The 20,550-nt window shown below is 39.7% G+C and overlaps 1 protein-coding gene across 1 annotated transcript; it reads left to right on the forward strand.

Moving 5' to 3' along the window:
* Window positions 1-7,065: 7,065 nt before the first annotated feature.
* On the forward strand, window positions 7,066-12,096 carry LOC113991522 (ovalbumin-like). Its single transcript, XM_027727944.2, has 7 exons — window positions 7,066-7,320; window positions 7,898-7,948; window positions 8,540-8,668; window positions 9,366-9,483; window positions 10,135-10,277; window positions 10,455-10,610; window positions 11,652-12,096. Exons 1-7 carry the CDS (start codon window positions 7,102-7,104, stop codon window positions 12,036-12,038), a joined length of 1,203 nt encoding a protein of 400 aa, XP_027583745.2. The 5' UTR covers window positions 7,066-7,101; the 3' UTR covers window positions 12,039-12,096.
* Window positions 12,097-20,550: the final 8,454 nt, after the last annotated feature.

A 20,550-nucleotide genomic window follows, 5' to 3' on the forward strand; every position in this document is an offset into this window, starting at 1 on the left:
TGGACTGATTTCCTCCTTTGAGCCTGCTCTGTCACTGTGGACCTGCCTGGTAGTCACTAGATCTGATTTCAGCCCTCACTTGTGGAAATGACTTCCCAGCTTGGTTTTGGACCTGCCCTCTTGCTATATTGCCTTATGATCTACAGGCTTCATTGGACCTGTCACCATTTCAGAGTCTGTCCTATTTCCCTTCCTCAGATGCTCTGGGGCTGGGCCCTGGTCAGTGAGCCTCCCATCCCACAGGCAGCTCTCATTGCTCCCTAGCCCTAGCCTCTGTAAATGGGCCCTGGTCCTGATTCTTCTCTTGCTGTGCCCATGGCTGTTGATGGATCCTGTTACTGGCATTTGGTTCTGCTTTCCTGTGGTCAGATATTGTGCTGTGGCACTGGCTGGTGAGGGCTCTGCCCACGCTGGTGGTGACCTCTGGCCTGGCTCACTGTCCTCATGGAACAACCCTGCTCTTGCTGCTCCTGGCATTTAACTTTACACCAAAAACATTGCCTGCGTGCTCAGCCTGTAGGTCTCCAATCTGATGACAAGGATATTATGGGAGATCATTTTGAAGGGCTTACTGAAGTCAGAGTATAGAACATCCTCTGCTTTTCTCTTGTAGATAGAACAAGCCATCCCATCCTAGAAGTCAATGAGGTTGGTCAGGAGAAATTTGCCCTTGGAAAATCTGTGCCCTTTTTCCCCATCATCTTTTATTCCTTGTCTCAAAATGCTCCCAGGAGGCTTTGCTTTGAAACCTTCTGTAGGGATTTAAGCTTGAATACAATTGCCCACCAAGGTGCATCAAGGACCCACATAACAGTTGACAGAAGAAAGCACAGGCCTATACTTGCCAAGGATATAGGTTGTTCTCTGTTCTGTGCTGTGCTGCACATGGCCCTGGCTGAAGGATGAACTTTGCATGCAAGCCAGAAGGAAGGAACATGCAGGTTCCTCCCACTTGTCATGAGTGACTACACTCCCTGTGTCCTTGTATTGATTGTAAAGTGAAGTGGCAAGTTTTCATGAACATCCTTTTGTTTCACAGTAGAAATTAATGGTTTTTGTCTTTAAAAATTCCTGGAAGAGCTCTAAAGACCAAAGTGCCAGTGAACACCCATCTCCATGGATGGTTCCTTCACTGCATGCCATTCCTTGACTGGCGGTCTGTCAAATATTGCACAACTTGGGGTTGAGGGAATGTAACCTATGTTATCCTTTTTCCTTCCAATATTAGCTGCAATAAATGGTATTTTAAGCAATATCTTACAGAGTCTGAGTATCCTTCTTGATGCAGATAATAATGAATACTTAATGAACCCTTAGTGCCTTGCAGTAGCGTACTACACCTTTTCAGGGACTGCAGAGACCTGTAGTCTCCTCAATTCTCTTTTTTTATCTTTCTGAAAATTAGTCACTTTTTCAAATCATCAGGAACCTTCTCCAAGCGTTCTGACTTTTCCTTAGTCTTTTTGCTGTTCTATCTAAAGAAGTTTTTCTTACTGCCCTTCACATCCCTCGTCAGTTTTCCCTCCAGCACAATTTTTGCTTTTCAAATTCCATTCCTTCATGCATGGGAAAAGCTCCCATACGCTTGCCTGGTGGATTCTCCTTGCTTTCAACTCTTGTACACTTTCTTTTAGCATTTGAGCTCAGGCAGAATGAAGGCATCTTCATCATCAGAGACACCATATATTGCTTCCACAGCAAGACATGTGGCAAGTGAAAGGCTTTGCATGTATGTGGGGCTAAAACTCATTCAGCCATAGCAAGGATGACTTTCAGGATCTTAGACAAATACTGCCATCCAAACCATTGCTAGCCCGTGGGATGTGATCATTAAAAGTTACACCATGAAGGTTAAACTAATATATGTCAGATCAAATATCCATGGGGGAGTGTTAGGAAATCATCATCTACACAATGAAGTCTGAGCCCATGTCAGGTTAAAAGCAGTGTAAGATGTCATATGGGATATTGCAATGACAATTAACATAAATGCCCCATCATAGCCTGTGAGAGATCAAGGCAGCACTGCAGGCAACAATGTACATCTCCAGAATGGCAAAGAGCTGCTGCAGAAAGGTACCATGTGGGCTATGAGCACCTGTCTGAAGGAGCTTGACCACATACCTCATATGCTTTGTACTGGGGAAAAAACAGTCCCATGGAACAACTGAGAAAGAAGTCATCATTGATAGCTACAGCACCTAGATCTGCAATGATAAGCAGTTAGACAGGCAGCTACAATTGCTAGATGATTTAACCCTCTGTGAATGGTTGCCTCTGCCCCTGATTGAAAGATGGCTTCAAGAGTCACAATGTGAAATGAAGACAAACACAAACCAATCAACATGCTCCTTTCTACTGGCAAAAGAGCAGGAACAAGGAGGAGAACAAAATCTTGAGTTCTGCATAGGTTTTTGTGATTGGATGAGAGGCTTTGGTCTGTGAGCTGACCTGGACTTCATATCCTTTTGAGTATGAATTGCCTTTTATGCTCTCAGTTGTTCATGGCTCAGGTACTCAAGAGTCTGTTGGTTTAGGGACAGCTCCACAATTAAATGCCTGGTAGAGGAAAGGGCAAGAGAGCCTTAGCTGACCTCTTTCTTGGGACAAGCATTGTCAAACAAGGACGTGGGACTGAACTGTTTGTACTGCTTTGCACAGTTGTGTTGGACAGGGCAATCCATTGCCAGTTGTCCCAGGTAAACTTCAACTACAGGAAGTTTTGCTTACTCTCTCTAGATCCCATGTCAAGCAAACTGTACAAGACCCCTGTGTGTTGATGCTATGCTGATGGTCTGCTCTGATCCAGTTCTAAATTTGCTCATGAGTATATTCAGTTGCTTAAAACTGGCTTGCAATTAATTATCAGTTTCAGCACAGAAAACCACAAGAGACCTCTTAGAAAGAGCACAGCATCCCTTTATCATACGCTATAAAAGCAGAGCTTATTATCCTCCACGTATTTGCTTATTGTGGATGTGTTCTGAACCTGAAACTCCAATTCTTGGAGAGAAAATATGGATTTTGTATAACTTATGAAACAGAGCACTGCATCCAACACAAGCAAAGCTGTTCTGCAGGTCTGGAACCAAGACACTATACAGAAGTCACGTTCACCAGGTATAAAAATATCACCACTGGGATAATTTTAAGTCTATACTGGTAGTGTGATGGTGTGAAAAAATGATCATCAGCAAAACTGCAGCTGCTTCCTGGACATGTTTGTAGGTAGTAAAATACAGGCCATATGTGATGAGCTGGGCTTGTGACACAGGTCTGGACACTTCTGTAATTCAGGTCAGATTAAAGAAAGGGGGATCATGGTTGTTCAGCAGAGAGGCTTGAAGGACATTAGAAAGACAGATTTCACTGAGTTAAATATGCTAGCCAACTCTTACATGCAGCAATGGAAGACCAGCGTGGTAGAAGTAGAACTAAACCCCTGTGAACACAAAGTGGCCCTAAATAAAAAAGGGATAAAGACTGAAAAGAGTGGCACAAATCCGAGGTTCACTCTAAATAGTGTGAGAAAACAGCTTATTAGATTCAAATAATCATAGAATATCTCAAGTTGAAAGGGATCATCAAGTCCACCTCTGCAGGACTACCTGTATATAAACCATATGACTGCAGGCATCATCCAGACACTGTAAAGTATCTGGAAGCATCCCTTTAAGGCTAGATGTCTTCTCCAGCATCTGACTGTTTGGTAAACAGTTCCTTGCCTTGGTGAGAGGCAAAACCATCCTCCTTTCCCCTGTTATGTCACTAGGATATCACAGTGTGTCAGGATCATCTGGTCTACATTGATCTGTATATTAACAAACAGATATGAAGAGCCAAGTAGAATAAATGTACACAACTTGTTACTTGTGTCTGATAGAACAGATGGTGAAGATTTTTGATTGACAATGCACCTGCAAGACTCATTCTCCATTCCTTTTCTCCATTCACATACCAATATATATTTTTTAGGTAAGGACAATGTTTTTCTGAGGAGCACTTCTATCATCACAAAAAGCAGACAAGCTTTTTATGCCTTCTTAAGGGCTGAAACAGAAGCAGTAGGCCTGACTTAAAAAAAAAGTAAGAATTATTCTGTGCTTAAGTACAGATATGTATCTGCCAGCCTACCCGTGGGGAAAAAAAACCCAACCCCAAACTAAACCAAAACACTTAGCTGATACCTATGGAGTAGAGATCTAATGAAAAATAACACTTCCACTACAATCTTGTCTTGTTTAAGCCCTCAGACTGCCTTGGTGATAACACCTCTGCTATCAAGGAGAATGTAGATTTCTACACCATGTTTATTTTTACAAAATAAAACAAACTGAGACAAAGAACACTGCACTGCTTAAACTTTTGACAGCAGTACAGGAGCCTACCTCTTCTTAACAGGGATCACAGTCATGTCCCATATGTTGGAAAGACTTATGTCATACAGACTTCGGGATTTCCCCTCCTCCTTTTTTTAAAATCACATAGTACTTTACAGAGGTCAAAATGGTTTCTTTACTGTTTGTCCCTTCTATTATTTCAATACAGAACAATAGCTTTTATAACTGAAATGTTTTTATAATTGAAATATATTTGCTATTGTACATTATGATTGTCCCACAGAGCATGAACACTCCTCTAGCTGGATTTCACAGTTCCTCTGTCCTCTGTCAGGCCATTAAGTTACTCTTTGAAGATCTGAGAGAGACACTGCAATTGTATACTACAAACACACTTGGATATTTTTACTTTGTCGAAAGCTATGTTTTGCTATTAAAGCCCTGAGAATAAACTAGTTTGCTATAAAACCACAATCACTAAAAGATTTTTTTTAAACATCCCAGCTTTTCAAAGAAAATGGGCCTGTTTTTAACTTTCGTCTTAACTGGTTTTCTCACATGCACCCTTCTTTAGTTTCCCAGTTTTGTTAGTAGACTAATAGGCCAAGACCTGTTCTCCTTTTCTTCTGTTTGGCATGGCTTGGGTGCATTTTGTGCATTCAGAAAGGGTTAATTGATAGAGAGTTCTGGTCTGTTACTACAACCAGAATAATAATTCAACTAATTATTGACAGGTTGACTAATAACTGCTAATTATGTGCTCCACCACTAAGCTGTTCACATTTTTTGTTTTTACTGCCATCCCAGTACCTAGTTGCAAATGAGGCTTTAAGGAACACGAGCATTATTTCCCAGTTTTTTTCTTCAGCCTAATGGTAATGATGTATTGATGGAAAGCACTGTTGTATAGAATAAAAAACTAATATTTGCTCTCCCTTCAATCAAAAACAAACTCATTGAAACAAAAAACTGACCTAATACCATTAAATTATTTTTATGGTGTCAAGGATCAAACTTCTGAAAGGCAGCAGTGGGTGGCTCACAATTCAGACTGTATAAATTCCCAAAGGCTCAGCCAGTATGTCTACATACAGCTGAAAAGCTGTATTACCATTGGTGCTGAAACTCAATAGGTAAGCATTTCTCTAGGAAAATTTACTTTCTTACTATATTATTTCAGGATTATGACTAAACTTAAAAAGAGAGTAAATATTGTTCTGTGTTTCATATCTTTGCTCTAGAAAGCATTTTTCAGGACAGAATATTTACATGATAGTTTCTACAAGTCTCACTCGTGTGCATGCATTCCACACTATTTTATTATGTGTAAAATCTGAGTATCTGGGATTTTTTTGAGATTTTTTAAAAGTTATTCATTGTGCTTCAAATATTATTTTGTGCTTAAAATATGATTTTATTTCAGAGCATGCTATCCTACCATTCAGTATCTTTTAAGTTTGATTTTGGCAGTCAAATAATAAGTTTACTCGGTTGACCTCTGGTTTCAATAGAGTGCACTGAAGGCAAAACTGCGCCATACAGTGAATTTGATAAGTTTATTTTAGTGTGAAATTTCTCTAACAGTTGCATCCCTGGAAAATATAGCTGGTGAACACTACACGAGATAAAAAGGTGTGTGTGTGTACAGATGTACAATTCTTAAATAACCTATAAATGGGAACATGTATACAGAAAGGAAAGTGAGAGAAATATGTGTGTGAGTGTATGTGTATATCCAAGAGTACAGTCACAAAAAAACCTTAGTGGAGCTTAAGACTACAAAGATAAACTTGAGATCCCAGCATTTAGCTCCTACATAAGAGGCTGGATTTTGAAAAACAACAAACTTTTGAAATTCCTATAAATCACAAGATGGAAACTAAATCCATGCTGACCTCAGAAGCTGTGCTTTATACAAGCACAGTGGCTAGACAGGACTTATACCATCCAGCATTTTGGAGCAGCCTCAGACAGAAACAAACATGAAGCTTTTACTGGTGTATGTCACAAACAAATATTCATTTGATTGTGCTGAATGACTGTACACATAGCTACTTTGTCATATCTGCCTTTCTCTTCTACCTGAATGCCACTAACACAATTTAATTTCTCAGGAAGGTTATAGTGTAGTATATTTAAGCAAAGCAAGCTGTATCTGAAAGCACAATACGATGAAACACAAATTTTGAGCATCAGTCTTGCTCCTAGACTTTGTACCTTAGACAAATTATATCACCTATCCATACTTCCATTACTAAAACAAAGGTAAAGCTACAGGCCTTTGAAGATCTACTGACAGTAAGTACTGTGCAACAAATAGATATTTTACTGCACTTACTTTTAAAAAACAAAAATAGCCAGCCAACCTCTGATTTTACTTATATCTGTCCAAAATTAGAGCAAGTCTAACGTAATTTGCACTTAAATTTCCAGCTTTGCAAGTATATCAGAGGTAATATTTTCTTGTTTTCATCAAAGCTACTACAAAGTACTAAGGAATTCTAGCCTTCAGTGAATTAAATAAGTACAGGTAACTCTTGTTTGACTGCTTTAAAAAGGTAAACAGACTTAAGACCTCTGAGGAACTGTTACAAAAAGGCAATGATACAAATGCAGAAAGAAACATTTATGAATTCAGAGTTTCTAACATTCATGACAGGTGAGAGTAACAGTAGGCATGTTACCACAGAATGATTTCAAAACCATTTGTTTATATTTCATTGCTCAAAAACTGCTATTAAACCTGCTGTGTTTGTATGCTATGCCATTACATTGTTATTGTACTTCTGCTCTAGAGAATACTGGTTTCACAATGGGGTCCATCGGTCCACTAAGCGTGGAGTTTTGTTGTGATGTATTCAAGGAGCTAAGAATCCAGCATGCTCGGGAGAACATCTTCTACTCCCCTGTGACCATCATTTCAGCTCTGTCCATGGTCTACCTAGGTGCAAGAGATAACACCAAGGCTCAGATAGAAAAGGTGAGGCTACAGTTAAGGATTGAAACCCTTCTGCTGCTCAACAGCACTTAATGATATAGCATCCCTTGCATAAATCAGAGGCTAAAAAATGTACATCCAGAGTTATCAAAAGCTATGGCCACCTCAAACTCACAGATTTAAATTTTAACATTGTTAGCAACAGGATTCTCAAAGACAACAACAACACGTTGTAGTGGTCCTTTATTTGGAGCAAGGAAAGGAGACATAATCTCTAGGGAAAGAGCCAAAATATCTCCAGACTGAGAAGTGTTTCATGTGCTTCCTACAGCTCTCACTACTTCCATAGAGAGTGGCTGGCTTGTTACCTAGAAGAAATTGGTATTATTGATAACACACACTGGAGCTGATTCCTAGCTGTTCAATAGCAAAAAGATCATCCACACAGGCAACAGCAGGCATGGCTATTCACAGATGGTACAGATGGATTGCACTTTTTGAGTCATCCCGCTTCTCAGTTAGCCAATACGTTTGCTTCAAATCTTATGCGTTAATCTCAGTTGCATAACCTTTTTCTTGTCATACCTGTTATTTCAACTACTGTTATTCTCAATTACAGGCTGTTCACTTCGATAAGATCCCAGGATTTGGAGAGAGTATTGAATCTCAGGTACAGAAAAAATTCATCTCCTTCTCTGTGTCACTTTCTCCTGGGAGCAAAAACTATCAGATAAAACAGTCTCTTAGCAGTTCAAACCCTTCTCCAGCGAGCAGTTAGTGCTCTGCATCCAGCATTTGGGGGAACACTACATTCATAAGAACAGACAGAGAAGGCAGGTAACTGAGGATTCAGAACAAGCATAAAATGAAAGCCATTACCATAATATTGGGCAAATAGGGCAAAATTACAGATATTTGTATGATTAGGCAAGGTAGCCGGATGTTACTGGATTAATGGGACTGATTGGGAATGGAGGAAAGCTTACCTGATCTGCTGGAGCTACACTACTGTAGCAGGTAATTAAGAGTTCCCCTGAGAAAGCTATGAGGAAATTACAGTTAGAAAACCAGCATGGAATTGTACATATCACAAAAACACTATATTATCATAGTTATAGCAACCAGGTTCAAGAGAAACAGTTTTACAAGCAGAAATGTCTGAACTACTCTACTCCTTTCATATAGCATATAAAACCTACTAATTATTAAAACTAGGATAACATCATCTGTCTTTTTATTTGTGTTCCTGTCAACGATGCAGTGCGGCACATCTCTGAGCATCCACACTTCACTTAAAGACATATTCACCCAAATCACCAAACCAAGTGACAATTATACAGTTGGTATTGCCAGTAGACTTTATGCTGAAGAGAAGTATCCAATCCTGCCGGTGAGTTGCTCTAAGATCTGATCTGAATATATTTTCATGTCAAAGCTGTACCTTTCTGTAATGCAAAAAGCACTGTCAGAATTCTAGGTTCTGCAAAAGAAATTTTCTTCCATATAGAAGAAAGGATTCATGACTTCTCTCTATCACAGCCATAACCCTTGACAGTCTTGAGAAAAAATGTGGCTAGTCAAAAAGATGTTTGTACATTTTTTTGTGCAAAGTATCATAACAATCCAATCAAGTCAAAGTATAATTAATAAAGGTAATTTTTGTCGGTAAAAGTTAACTCCAACTGTTTTCTCAACTTGAAAAAAAACCTGAAAAATAACTTCAGATTCTCAAAAATATTCCAATGTTTTCCATTGAAAGGAACATTTACTTTGAAATTAGAGGGAAATACCATTGAAAAATAAAAATTTTAAAAGTGGGAAAAATGGAAAAAATTCCATACTTAACTGAAATGAATGTCATTTTTTAACCACACTAAATTCCAGAAAATATTTTTTAAAAATGTGGGCAGATACTCTTGCTTGAAACAATGAATGTAAAATCTTAAAATGCTTATGAACTAGAATAACGGCTTACTGATTAGCCTTAACAAGCAGATTATTAATATCTGCTAATTTCATTCTTGCATTTTACATTTGCAAAATGCTTTGACGTTCTGCTCTGAAAATGGCATATTCTTCCTTTGCAGGAATACTTACAATGTATTAAGGAACTGTATAAGGGAGGCTTGGAACCTATCAGCTTTCAAACAGCTGCAGAACAAGCCAGAGAGCTCATAAATTCCTGGGTTGAAAGTCAGACAAATGGTAAGAGGAAGCCAACTATCAGCATAGGTAGTTGTCACTATGTTTGAATAGCATATGAGAAGGAGAAAAAAACTCTAAAACCTCTCCCTCTGCTCCTTCTCCTGGATAATAGATCAGTTCCCAATATAGAACTATCATTTAATGAATATTTTTTCCTCAGACATACCATTTTAGAAGGCTCTCCTTATCTGTAGGCACTTTGTGGATATGTAATACCTCCAGTCTTGATAAAAGGGACAGCACTAAAATATGCTTTGTACACATTGACAAGTGGTTTGACACTAATGTTTCAACTTTGGTTTGAAGCAAAAGGTATTAAATGTTTGATTTGGAAACCATCCTGAGATAAAAGGTTCCAATAGTTCCTCCCATTGTCACGAAATACACTCATTTTGTAACAAGTAGATCTCTGGGTCTTATACCCCTCACTATAACTTTTTATAGCGAGGAAAAATACAGCCATTGCCAACAGCAGTGAGCAAACCAACCATGGAAGTACAAGATAACAGCTACAAAACCAAAACAATGTCCCTGCCCTACACTCTTCTCTCCACAAAATTTTTACCCTTCATTTAATGTTGTGATTGCCAAGTAAGGTGTGTTATACACAGGAATGTTACACGTGTTCTCTTTTCCTATGTATTCTTACAGGAATTATCAAAAATATCCTTCAACCAAGCTCTGTGAATCCAGAGACCGATATGGTCCTTGTCAATGCCATTTACTTCAAAGGACTGTGGGAGAAAGCATTTAAGGATGAAGGCACCCAGACAGTGCCATTCAGAATTACTGAGGTATGTGTTCATAGATCACCTTAAAGGTGTCATCTTCTAGAATTTATGAAGGGAGTTAACAAGCTGTTGTATATCCTTCCTGAACAGGAGCAATTAGCATTTTAAACCATAAGTAGACATTTCTACACTTTAGGAATGATCTTTGTGAAAACTCTATTATCTTATTTGGTTTTGCAGCAAGAAAGCAAACCTGTGCAGATGATGTTCCAGATTGGTTCATTTAGAGTAGCAGAGATTGCTTCTGAGAAAATTAGGATCCTGGAGCTTCCATATGCCAGTGGGCAGCTGAGCCTGTGGGTGCTGTTGCCTGATGACATCTCTGGCCTGGAGCAGGTATGACCCTGGCAGTTGGGTTTCAGAAAACCATAAAAATGGTGAAATTTAGGTGCTGAAAAGCTCTTCGTGATAAAGTTGTCTTAAAGCACAGATCTAAATATTGGCAACATGGGATTGTTGCATAGAAGCATGCAGCTGTCTCAGTGGTCCTCCAGTAGTTTTTGATGAGCATGGATTGCTTAAGGAACTGCTATAGTGGGTTAACTATTTGTCACTGCAGAACACATTCTTCTCAGATAAGGAGCTGTTACGCCAGCAGCTTGAACTCCAAAGGTTTTATATCTCCATTCCTGCACACTGACGAGCTTCCTGCGAAATTCATGTCAGCTTGACTATTCATAATTATTACTTGGTTTGACAGCATTCAACATGTTTCCTTCATACCTTCAAAAATTAAAGTATCTAAAAACTGAACCTGAGGAGTACTGGAATGGTTAAAGCAGTTTCAGAAAGCAAAATGTGTATGACATACTATTGTTGATATGAACAGAATACAGTCATGGGATATTGCCATTAGGAGGACTGCAGTTTGAATAGGAAAAGTGATGTAAAAAATCAGAGTTAATTGAAATGACTTTACACTAACTCAAAGAATTTAAATTATAAAAAAAGAGACATTTGAACATAGCTAAATTTCTTCAGTAATAACTGATCATTCAGGTATTAGTAATAAACTACCATCAAAACCTTGTTACTTTGCAGTCTTAAATGTAGATAGAGCTTATAACTCATTAGTACAGAATGATTTTTGGAATATATTTCTAAAGAAAAGAAGATAAATAGGCAAGACTTTTGGTGAAATTTGCTGAGTAGCCATTTCATTAAGAAAATTAAATGGCAGTGAGCCTATTAAAGAAATAGAAACAGGACAGCAAAGCAAGGTTTGCTTTTCTCTTCTAGACATATTAATCTGCATACACCTAGAAAACACTATGACAAGAGCAGTTAGTTTAAGAGAAAAAAACCCATAAAGAGTTCTACATTGCCACAAAAGTTGTCCTGTCGTCCCAGAGGTCTAATTTGCTTGTCTTCTTGCAGCTTGAGACTGCAATCACCTTTGAAAATCTGAAGGAGTGGACCAGTTCTACTAAGATGGAAGAAAGGAAAATTAAAGTTTATCTCCCTCGCATGAAGATTGAGGAAAAATATAACCTTACATCTGTATTAACGTCCTTGGGTATCACTGACCTGTTCAGCTCATCAGCCAATCTCTCTGGTATCTCTTCAGCAGAGAGACTGAAGGTGTCTTCAGCCTTCCATGAGGCGTCTATGGAAATCAATGAAGCAGGCAGTAAGGTGGTAGGAGCTGGGGTGGATGATACAAGTGTCTCTGAAGAGTTTAGGGTTGACCGCCCTTTCCTTTTCTTGATCAAGCACAACCCAAGCAACAGCATCTTCTTCTTTGGCAGATGCTTTTCACCTTAAAGATAGGGAAGCTGAAAGAGTTTCTGTCTCTCATAGCAAGACCCAAAATGCTGCATTATCAAGGGTAAAAAGAAACACATACTCTCTCTTTCATCCATATTTTCTAAAACCAGAAGGCTTTATTAAAAAAAAAAAGAAAAAAAAAAAGAAGTTAAGGCAGAGAAATTATGCCATGAAAACAGAGGTCCTTTGCCTTTCCTTCCTGCAGAGGAAGGATTACTTACTTATGTATGAAGAGTTAATGGAATGAAAATTGGACCCAAAGAAAGCATGAGCATGAACAGAGATGTTTCTGGTGCAAGTTAACAATAATAGTGCCGAATCATCACACTGAGAAAACACAACCCACTTTATCAGCTGAAGTTTTATGGGGGAAAAAAAATTGCATCCTTCTAATTAAGCCAGGTTTCTCTATGAACAAATTTTGAGGTGACTTCTCTGCAATAGTCACTGGAAAGTTCCCAGATTAGACTCTAAACTATCATACCAGTAGTTATGGTTGGCACCATACTTACTCTGACAAAGCAATTGATTTTATTTTCTGCTCCTGACCCTGCAAGGCTCTTCCTCACTTTCTGAAGATCCATTATAGGAATCTTACAATTCATATTTCTCCTTAAATCTTTTTGGCTTAATCATCATGACCAAATTTTCTCCATGTATCCATAGATAATGGGTCTTGCAGATGTACTCTTTTGCTCCTTTTATCATAATAAAAACATGTTTAAGCAAATGCATTTCATTTGGAGTATTTCAAGTGCACCTGGGATAGGATAATCCTTATTATGCTTACAAGTTGGGGGACAAGAGGCTGGAGAACAGCCCTGTAGGAAGAGATCTGGGGGTTTGGTTTGATGGCAAGTAGAATATGAGTCAGCAGTGCCCTGGAAGCCAAAAGGGCCAACCACGTCCTCGGGTGCATCAGGCAAAGCATCATGGGCCAGTCGAGGGAGGTGATTGTTCTGTTCTACGTTGAACTGGTTGTGTGTGGCCACACCTCAAGTACTGTGTGCAGTTTTGGGTGCCTCAATGTAAGAACATCACACTAACAGAGTGTGTACAGGGGAGGGTGATCAAGATGGTGAAATCTCTTGAGGGCAAGAGTTACAAGGAGTGGTTGAGGTCATTTGGCTTGTTCAGCTTGGAGAAGAGAAGGCTGAGAGGTGACCTCATCACAGACTACGACTTCCTCAATGGGGGAAGGAAGAGGTGTTGATCTCTCTCTGGTGACCAGTGAGGGCATGAAGATATGGAATGAAGCTGCATCAGGGGAAGTTTAGATTGGACATTAGGAAAAGTTTCTTCACCCAGAGGATGGTTGGTCACTGTAACAGTCTTTCCCAGAAGTGGTCATGGTACCATGCCTCTAAGAGTTCAAGAAGCGTCTGGACAATGCTCTTAGTCACATGGTTTATTTATAGGTAGTCCTGCGAGGAACAGGGCGTTGGTCCCTTCCAACTTGAGATATTCTATGTTTCTATGATTCTTTTATCAGAATTTGTTCACTGATTTCAGTGAGGAATGAGGGGCTGTCCTAACTCTGGGCTACAATATTGATACAATATTGATAAGCAGTGTGGAAGGCAGCTGGATAAGTGCAGAATCTACATGTCACTGAGACCACAGCATTGCCTCAGAGAGTCCAGGGGAATGGGAAATGGGAAGGAGTTTTTCAGTTATCTTTGTGGCTGGTTTGTAAAACTTTACGGGCTTTTACTTAGTAACTGAAGAGAATAACTATGCTAAGAGACATGACATTTATGGCAAGTTAGTTTTTCTCCAGAATTAATTATTCTTCTCTTTGTCACTGAAGCAAGAAGGGAAACAGAACTGTGAGGAACTGTCACAGAGAAGTACCAGAAGAGTGAAAGAGAAAGGTTTTGGGGAGTGCAGTTACTGCAAGAAGGCTATGCTTTTTCCTGATCCCAGTATGTACAGCGTAGCATCAGTGCTGGGTGGTCTGTGGTGGAATGTTTTTTCACTTCCACCAGACAGTATTTTGCCTGTTCTACTTGTTTTAGCTTTCCCCCTTCATCCTCCAAGATAACACATACTTTGGCAGGACCTAGGCGACATGACTTGCTGGGAGCAAACACGGTCTTGCAAAAGAAGGAAGATAACATGACACCACCTTCACTAGTGCGTAAATAGTTTAAATATTTTCATTCACTTTCCTTTATCTCAGTTGATTGCTTGCCAAGAGATAACAAACGGGGAAATTTATTGCAAGAGAGCTAACAATGCGTTTACTATTGACCTGGAGTTTCTGTTGATCTCCACATAGAAATAGGGCACCTAAATTCCTTAGGACACTAAATTCCTTAGGACACACAGCAGATTTGTTATAAAACTGCATTATTTTCAGGCTGTTGTAGTTCTTATCAATTAAAACATACTTCTTCACAAACAGAAGACACAAAGAAGTACATTTGCTCCTGTATGTAGACAAATAGTTTCAGTGCTGTCTCCTGATTTCTGTTGACTTCTCCTGCCAGCACAGCAACAAGTAGCCATATTCTTGTCCTCCATAGTCACTTCCTTAACCAGCTGTGCAGTCTGTCCATCTCTAATACACAAAAATAAAAAAAAAATCTCCCTCCAAAACAAACAACCCAAAAACAAAACCAAAAAAGAGAAACATGCATTCTCAGTCCTATATTTTCAGAGACTGAAAACTTTGAAACCATTTTGGGACTTGGCAAATCACACTCGATTAAGGAATGGATGCTGGAGTTCTCAGATCTTAAAGAAATATCTGTCTAACCACTAAAATTTTCAACAGCCTTTCACACCTGAGGTACTGTAGCTTCTGTATTAAGAAGTACCTAAAGTACAGCACTATAAAGGAACAAGCCTGGACCTAATCCCAAGTTGTATGCCAGATATCAGGCCCCCATTGTCCACCATGGAACAAATCCTCTCCTTTGTGCCAATAGATGAGGCTATAGCTTCTTCTCTCCATCCTCAAAGAAGCAAAAAGTAGGACCATGTCACAAAGACTTCAGCCTTCTGCCGTGTCATGAAGTACAGGTAGATTGCGCTCTCATTTACCCTCAGTATTTCTTTCAGCTCAAGTATGGAAGAAGGCTCATACTCACAGCTTTAGGCTCCATCTTTAGAGGCTTTTACTGCTCTACCACTACACCCCATATATATTTGCAATTTCACACATGCAAAGACACAAAATTAATTCAAAGGATTAGTGAGACCACACTTGTTTGCTTTCCTGTGGTCTTACAAAGGGAAGATAATTCCATAGAGATGACAGAAAGTGATCTTGGGGCCTTATTGTTTATTCCAGTACTAATTCTTCTAATACGTAAGAATGAAAGTAATATTACTCAGCTGAACAAAGTCAGTTATTTGCAAAAACTGGTGTCCTGAAGTTCATAGAGTTAGAGAACAACTTGGGTTGGAATAGGAGGCTAACAGTCATCTGGTCTTGACTTCAAAGACACACCAGGTTGCTCAGGGCCCTTCCCAGCAAAATTTTGCATATCTTTAAGTTTGGAGATTCCACAATGTTCTGACTAATTTAATTTTAAACATAAACATAAATATCACTATTGTATAAGAGGTGTCAACTATCTAGCCAGCTTAGCTTTCTATCACCAAATCAGAGTTGGACATGTGTGTGAATGAGCCCCACCAGTTCCTTCATTTTGATTCTCCCCTGCTCAGTCCAAAAAGCTCTCATTGTTTTCCCTCACTTTTACCCTCTTGTAGCCAATACAGAATATCTCTGAAAATCCCTAGGAGTGTTTAGTCACTTTGTGAACAGCAAATTCCTAGCATGGTTAACAGTGCTTAGGAGCAAAAGTGAGATAATAGACAGCTTTGTGCTGCACATTTTTAGTCCCAGTAGCATAATTTATACTTTATCTCCATTTTATTCTACGTGGATTATCAGTGGGATATCATTTGCACCTGGCCTCTCTTTCCTCACTGTTACAGTATTAAACATCACAAGATACAGAGTTTAATACCATATAGCCCAACTGTCTTGAGACAGGAACAAATGCTCTCACTTGCATTCTACTCCCAGGAAAAAAATTGTTCCAAATTAATTTTTTGTTTTTATTTCTTCAATTTATTAATAATTTTCCTACTTTTCCTAAATGTTAGAAATAGCATGCCTCACTCTAAAATCATTGCAGGCAAACAATGCAATTCTATTAGTGGCATCTTCAGAGAACAGGAACAGGTTCCCAGAGGTGAGCAAATCCTTACAGTGGAAGGCTGACTTCTTAGTCACACAGGTAAAATTCCAGTGTTGTGGGTCTGACAAGAGGCCAAGATGGAGTGGGAGAATAGTGAGATGCCAGTGTTTTTGTAAGGTAGGGAATTAAAGATCAACAAAGGAGGCAGAGGAGGAATCACTGAACTTTACAGAGCTGTGTGTAGAGGTAGCTCCTCTTTCCTCTTCCCTCTTTTCTCTTTCATTCTGCCTCATTTCCCTTGGATGCAGTTCATTAACCACTTTCCCCAAGGCGCCGACTATCCCCACCCTCACCATGACCTCCTTTTTCCTCCTTGCCCTTCAGCAATCTTCTTTGGGCAGTGAGGGAAGACGGCAGGGCTGGGGTCAAGACTTGTTTCTAAGAAGAGAAATGTCAGGGAGAGGAAGGAAGTGGGAGGAGAGTGTTACTGCTCCTGCTGCCTTGAGGGATCATCTGCCATGCAATTATGCTGTGTCAGCTACAGAGTCCAAGCTGCTCCTCAGCTGCATCTGCAGGAGGTGGGGTAAGGGCCCATTCCTCCAGCCACAAGCAGGGAGAAATTGCTCTGCCTCTCCTTACATGTCCTCTGCTAACTTTCCATTTCTCCTGCTAACTTTCCTTAGCCTGATGTTGCCTCTGTACCATTGAATTCAAATTATTCTTCACCTATGTCTTGGTCAGTCTATGTTCCCAGACAGCAACCACATAAGCAAGGGATACTAAGAAAGATAAAGAATATTAAGGAAGATAAAGCCCAAGGTCTAGAAAAGGAACAGAGGTAGATCAAGAAGAAAATAAAGCCTAAAGCAGATGGAAGGGACAACTGCACTAGTTTTAAACTATGCAGAGTTCTGCTTTTGGCTTTGAAAGATCTAAAAAAGCCACAAATACCAGTCCAAAAGATAATGGAGCCATGAAGCTCTGCATGCAGCTGAATCACAAATGGAAAGGACCACTCCAAAGAGTTTGGAAATGCTTTGGTAAAGAAGTGCAGATAGTCATCAGGATAGTTTAAAAGAAGGTCTTCAGTGCAATACCCTGCAAGTTCACACTTTTGCAAGCCTCAAGAAAGGTTGAGGAACAAAATGAAAACTTTCCATCTTATTTTACCAGAGAGCAGAAACAAATATGAGATCATCTTGTCTTACTTGTCATGTATCGTGTCATTAATTGCCCCTTGGTCACTATTTCTAAAAGCTTGCTAACTTGAACCACGTAAAAGGATGTCAGGTCTGAAGAGTCTGAGATCCTTTGTGCAACAGGCAGTGAATGAGAGAGATGGAAAGATGGAAGAATCTTGCAATGGCAAAGGCATTGATAAGACATGCTCAAGTGATGCTAATGACACTCCAGCTCACTCAAGGTCCTTGTCAGTCTGAGGGGGAAATTCCATTCCAAGCCCCTCTTTTTGGGGTTACTCTCTTCCATGACAAAGTATTACTGCCTTTGTATGTGCACTTAACCAGATAGTTCAGATCAGTTCCAAGATTAGCCTAAAAGGCATGAAACTGAAGGGCCAGCAAGTGCCAAACAAGTCAGTGAATAGCTGAGATTTCCTCTACACTTCCTTAAGTGAGTATTGGGAAAATTCTCCTGATAAAAATTCCTAAAAATACCAACTGCCTTGGGAAAATCCTGGTTATTTTGCCAAGCAAGAATGTTTACAGTCGACCTGTATGAAAAAAAGAGCAAATGTTTAAATGGGTTTCTTAAAAGAGAGTCCTTCCTCTATTCTGTGTTCTGGCACATCAGCACAAGGCTCTGGTTTAGAAATGTGTTTTGAAGATACATCAACTTGATATTCACATTCTTCATCCCATAACTTGGCATAGCTTGCACTATTGAACTGGAACAGGAAGCAGGGATCAGCTTTCTGATTCAGTAGTTGCGCAGCTGACATACAGTTACACCCTTTGAGAGATTTCTTCGGAAAAATGACAAGTTTCAGCAGAAGTGCACACAAACCACATATACATCATTACTCATAATGCAGCACTGTGCATCATGATTGAGAAATTCAGGTCACTCTTTCTACTTTTGATGTCACTGCTACCTGGGATACTTTTAAAATGCTCACCACCTGAGTCACTCAAAGGAAAACTGCACCCTTGCACATGTGAAAACAGCGTGCCTATTCATTAACAGATAAACTCTCTCTCTTCAGATATAGAGATCAGTCCTTTCTCAGAAGTGTTGCGCTTCTTAACAGAGCAGAATTTCTCAGGACCAACACTACCTTTATTAATTACAGTGTCTAAGCTAAAGCATGTAGAAGTAATACTGAAGTATGGTGAATTGTGCCAAATTCCACCACACCTTTGCTTTTGGCAGACGTGGAGCAAAATGCCTCAATAATATCTATATAAGAACCTCACCACACCCTTTGGAAACTCATATGGTTTTAAATAGTGTTAGAGTATGTCAGCAAGGATTGTTTGGCAAGGGAAGGCGTGCAAATTTACTAGTAGGAGGCACACAGAAGATCACTATCTACTCTCTTTCAAAATAAAGACACGTGTATTATCAACCAAAGCTTTAAAGAGAGAAAAGATACTCAAAGAATGAATCTTTTTTAAACTTAAAAACTGTTTGAAATTTCAGGTTGATACAAACTTATTATCCCACATATATTCCATTAGAGCACAACCCAAAATCTGTTACAATCAGCCTAGGTGATACGTGCAGGGGTTTTTTTCAGTTGACAGTATTAGGAAAAGCTCATGCCATGCTCTCAATAACACGACAACTGAGGCATCACACAAAAAAGAGTCCTTCTTAGCACTGAAAAGTTTATGTTTCTAGTCATAGAACCATAGAATATACTGAGTTGGAAAGAACACATCAGGAAAATTGAGTCCAGCTCCTGGTCCTGCACGAACACCTCAAGAATCACACCATGTGCCTGAGAGTCCAAACGCTTCTTGAACTCAGACAGGCTTGGGGCTCTGACCACTTCCCTGGGGACTCTGTCGCCTCGTGAGGGCAAGAGGAGGGGCAGGCACCGATCTCTTCATCAGATTCTATGATTCCATGATTGGTACCTGCCCCTCTGCTTCTCCTCACGAGGAAATTGTAACTGCAATGAGGTCTTCCCTCAGTCTCCTCTTCTCCAGGCTGAACATCCCTCAGTCTCCTCTTCTCCAGGCTGAACAGACCAGGTGACCTCAGCTGCCCCTCACATGGCTTCCCCTCCAGACCCTTCACCATTCTCATGGCCCTACTTTGGATGCTCTCTAATAGCTTAATGTCTTTTTTGTACTGTGGTGGCCAAAGCTGCATACGGTACTCCAGGTAAGGCCACATCAGTGCAGAGTAGAGCACTTAGCACTCTTACTATTTCTTCATTTTCTGTGCCCCTCCTTAAAGTTTTTAACTTTAAATCACAGAGATTTTTTTTAAAAAAATTACATCAGGCCTCCAAAGATATTCAAATCTTCTCAGATTTCAAAATCCTTTTCCTCCTCATGCTTCTTGTATCTCCTAAAGCCCTTTTAAAGGTTTGGAGACATTTAAAATCCTTTCATATTTAAAATCTACTGGCCTGCTCTGGCTCAGTCAAAAACTTGAATAGAGTGCTCAGCTGGCTGAATTAAAAATTCTTCCCTCCCAAGTAAATAAACAGTGCTTATACTGGTAAAAAACACTTGAGGATGTCAGGAAAACTGAATAGCTTTCCTTCAAACACCACTTTTTCTTTTGATCTTCCCTGAAATTTAGAACATGTTAATTTTGAATTAAAAGAGATTTCCAAGAGCTGTACAGAGTTGATAGCTAAAATAAGCTACCAATGAGTATGAAAACCAGTCATGGAAAGTTGTATCCTAAAAATCCTGTGGGAGAGGAGAAGCTACTATTTTTCTGCAACAGCAAGTCTTTCTCTCAAGACCCTCAAGAACCTTCACAGAATCACAGAATAATGTTCTGTTCAGACATCAAACATATCACCTACTCCTGAACCCAGATGCTAATGAACAGAGCAACATACTGTGCAGGAAAGTCAAAATGACGTGTGCAAAGTTACACTGAAACTGGAGGAAAACAAAATGCCTTTAAAAGGCTGAGATCTGGCCAGGGCACTGATACCCTGCCAATATTTGTTCTAACCAAATGGAAACACGAATGACTGCAGTGAAAGGGCCCACAGGTTTACTTCCCACAGGAAGGGCACTATTAACACAAATATAAGTCCTCTAGTGTACTGCTGTGTTGACTTAGTAAAGAGTGGGAGTGAGAGTACCGCTGCTACTGAGTCAGCAGTAGCACCATTCAAAGAGTCGTGTCCTCTGGTGATA

The sequence above is a fragment of the Pipra filicauda genome, unplaced genomic scaffold (assembly GCF_003945595.2).
Source record: "Pipra filicauda isolate LSUMZ 115617 unplaced genomic scaffold, ASM394559v2 scaffold48_size3843733_pilon, whole genome shotgun sequence".
NCBI lineage: Eukaryota > Metazoa > Chordata > Aves > Passeriformes > Pipridae > Pipra > Pipra filicauda.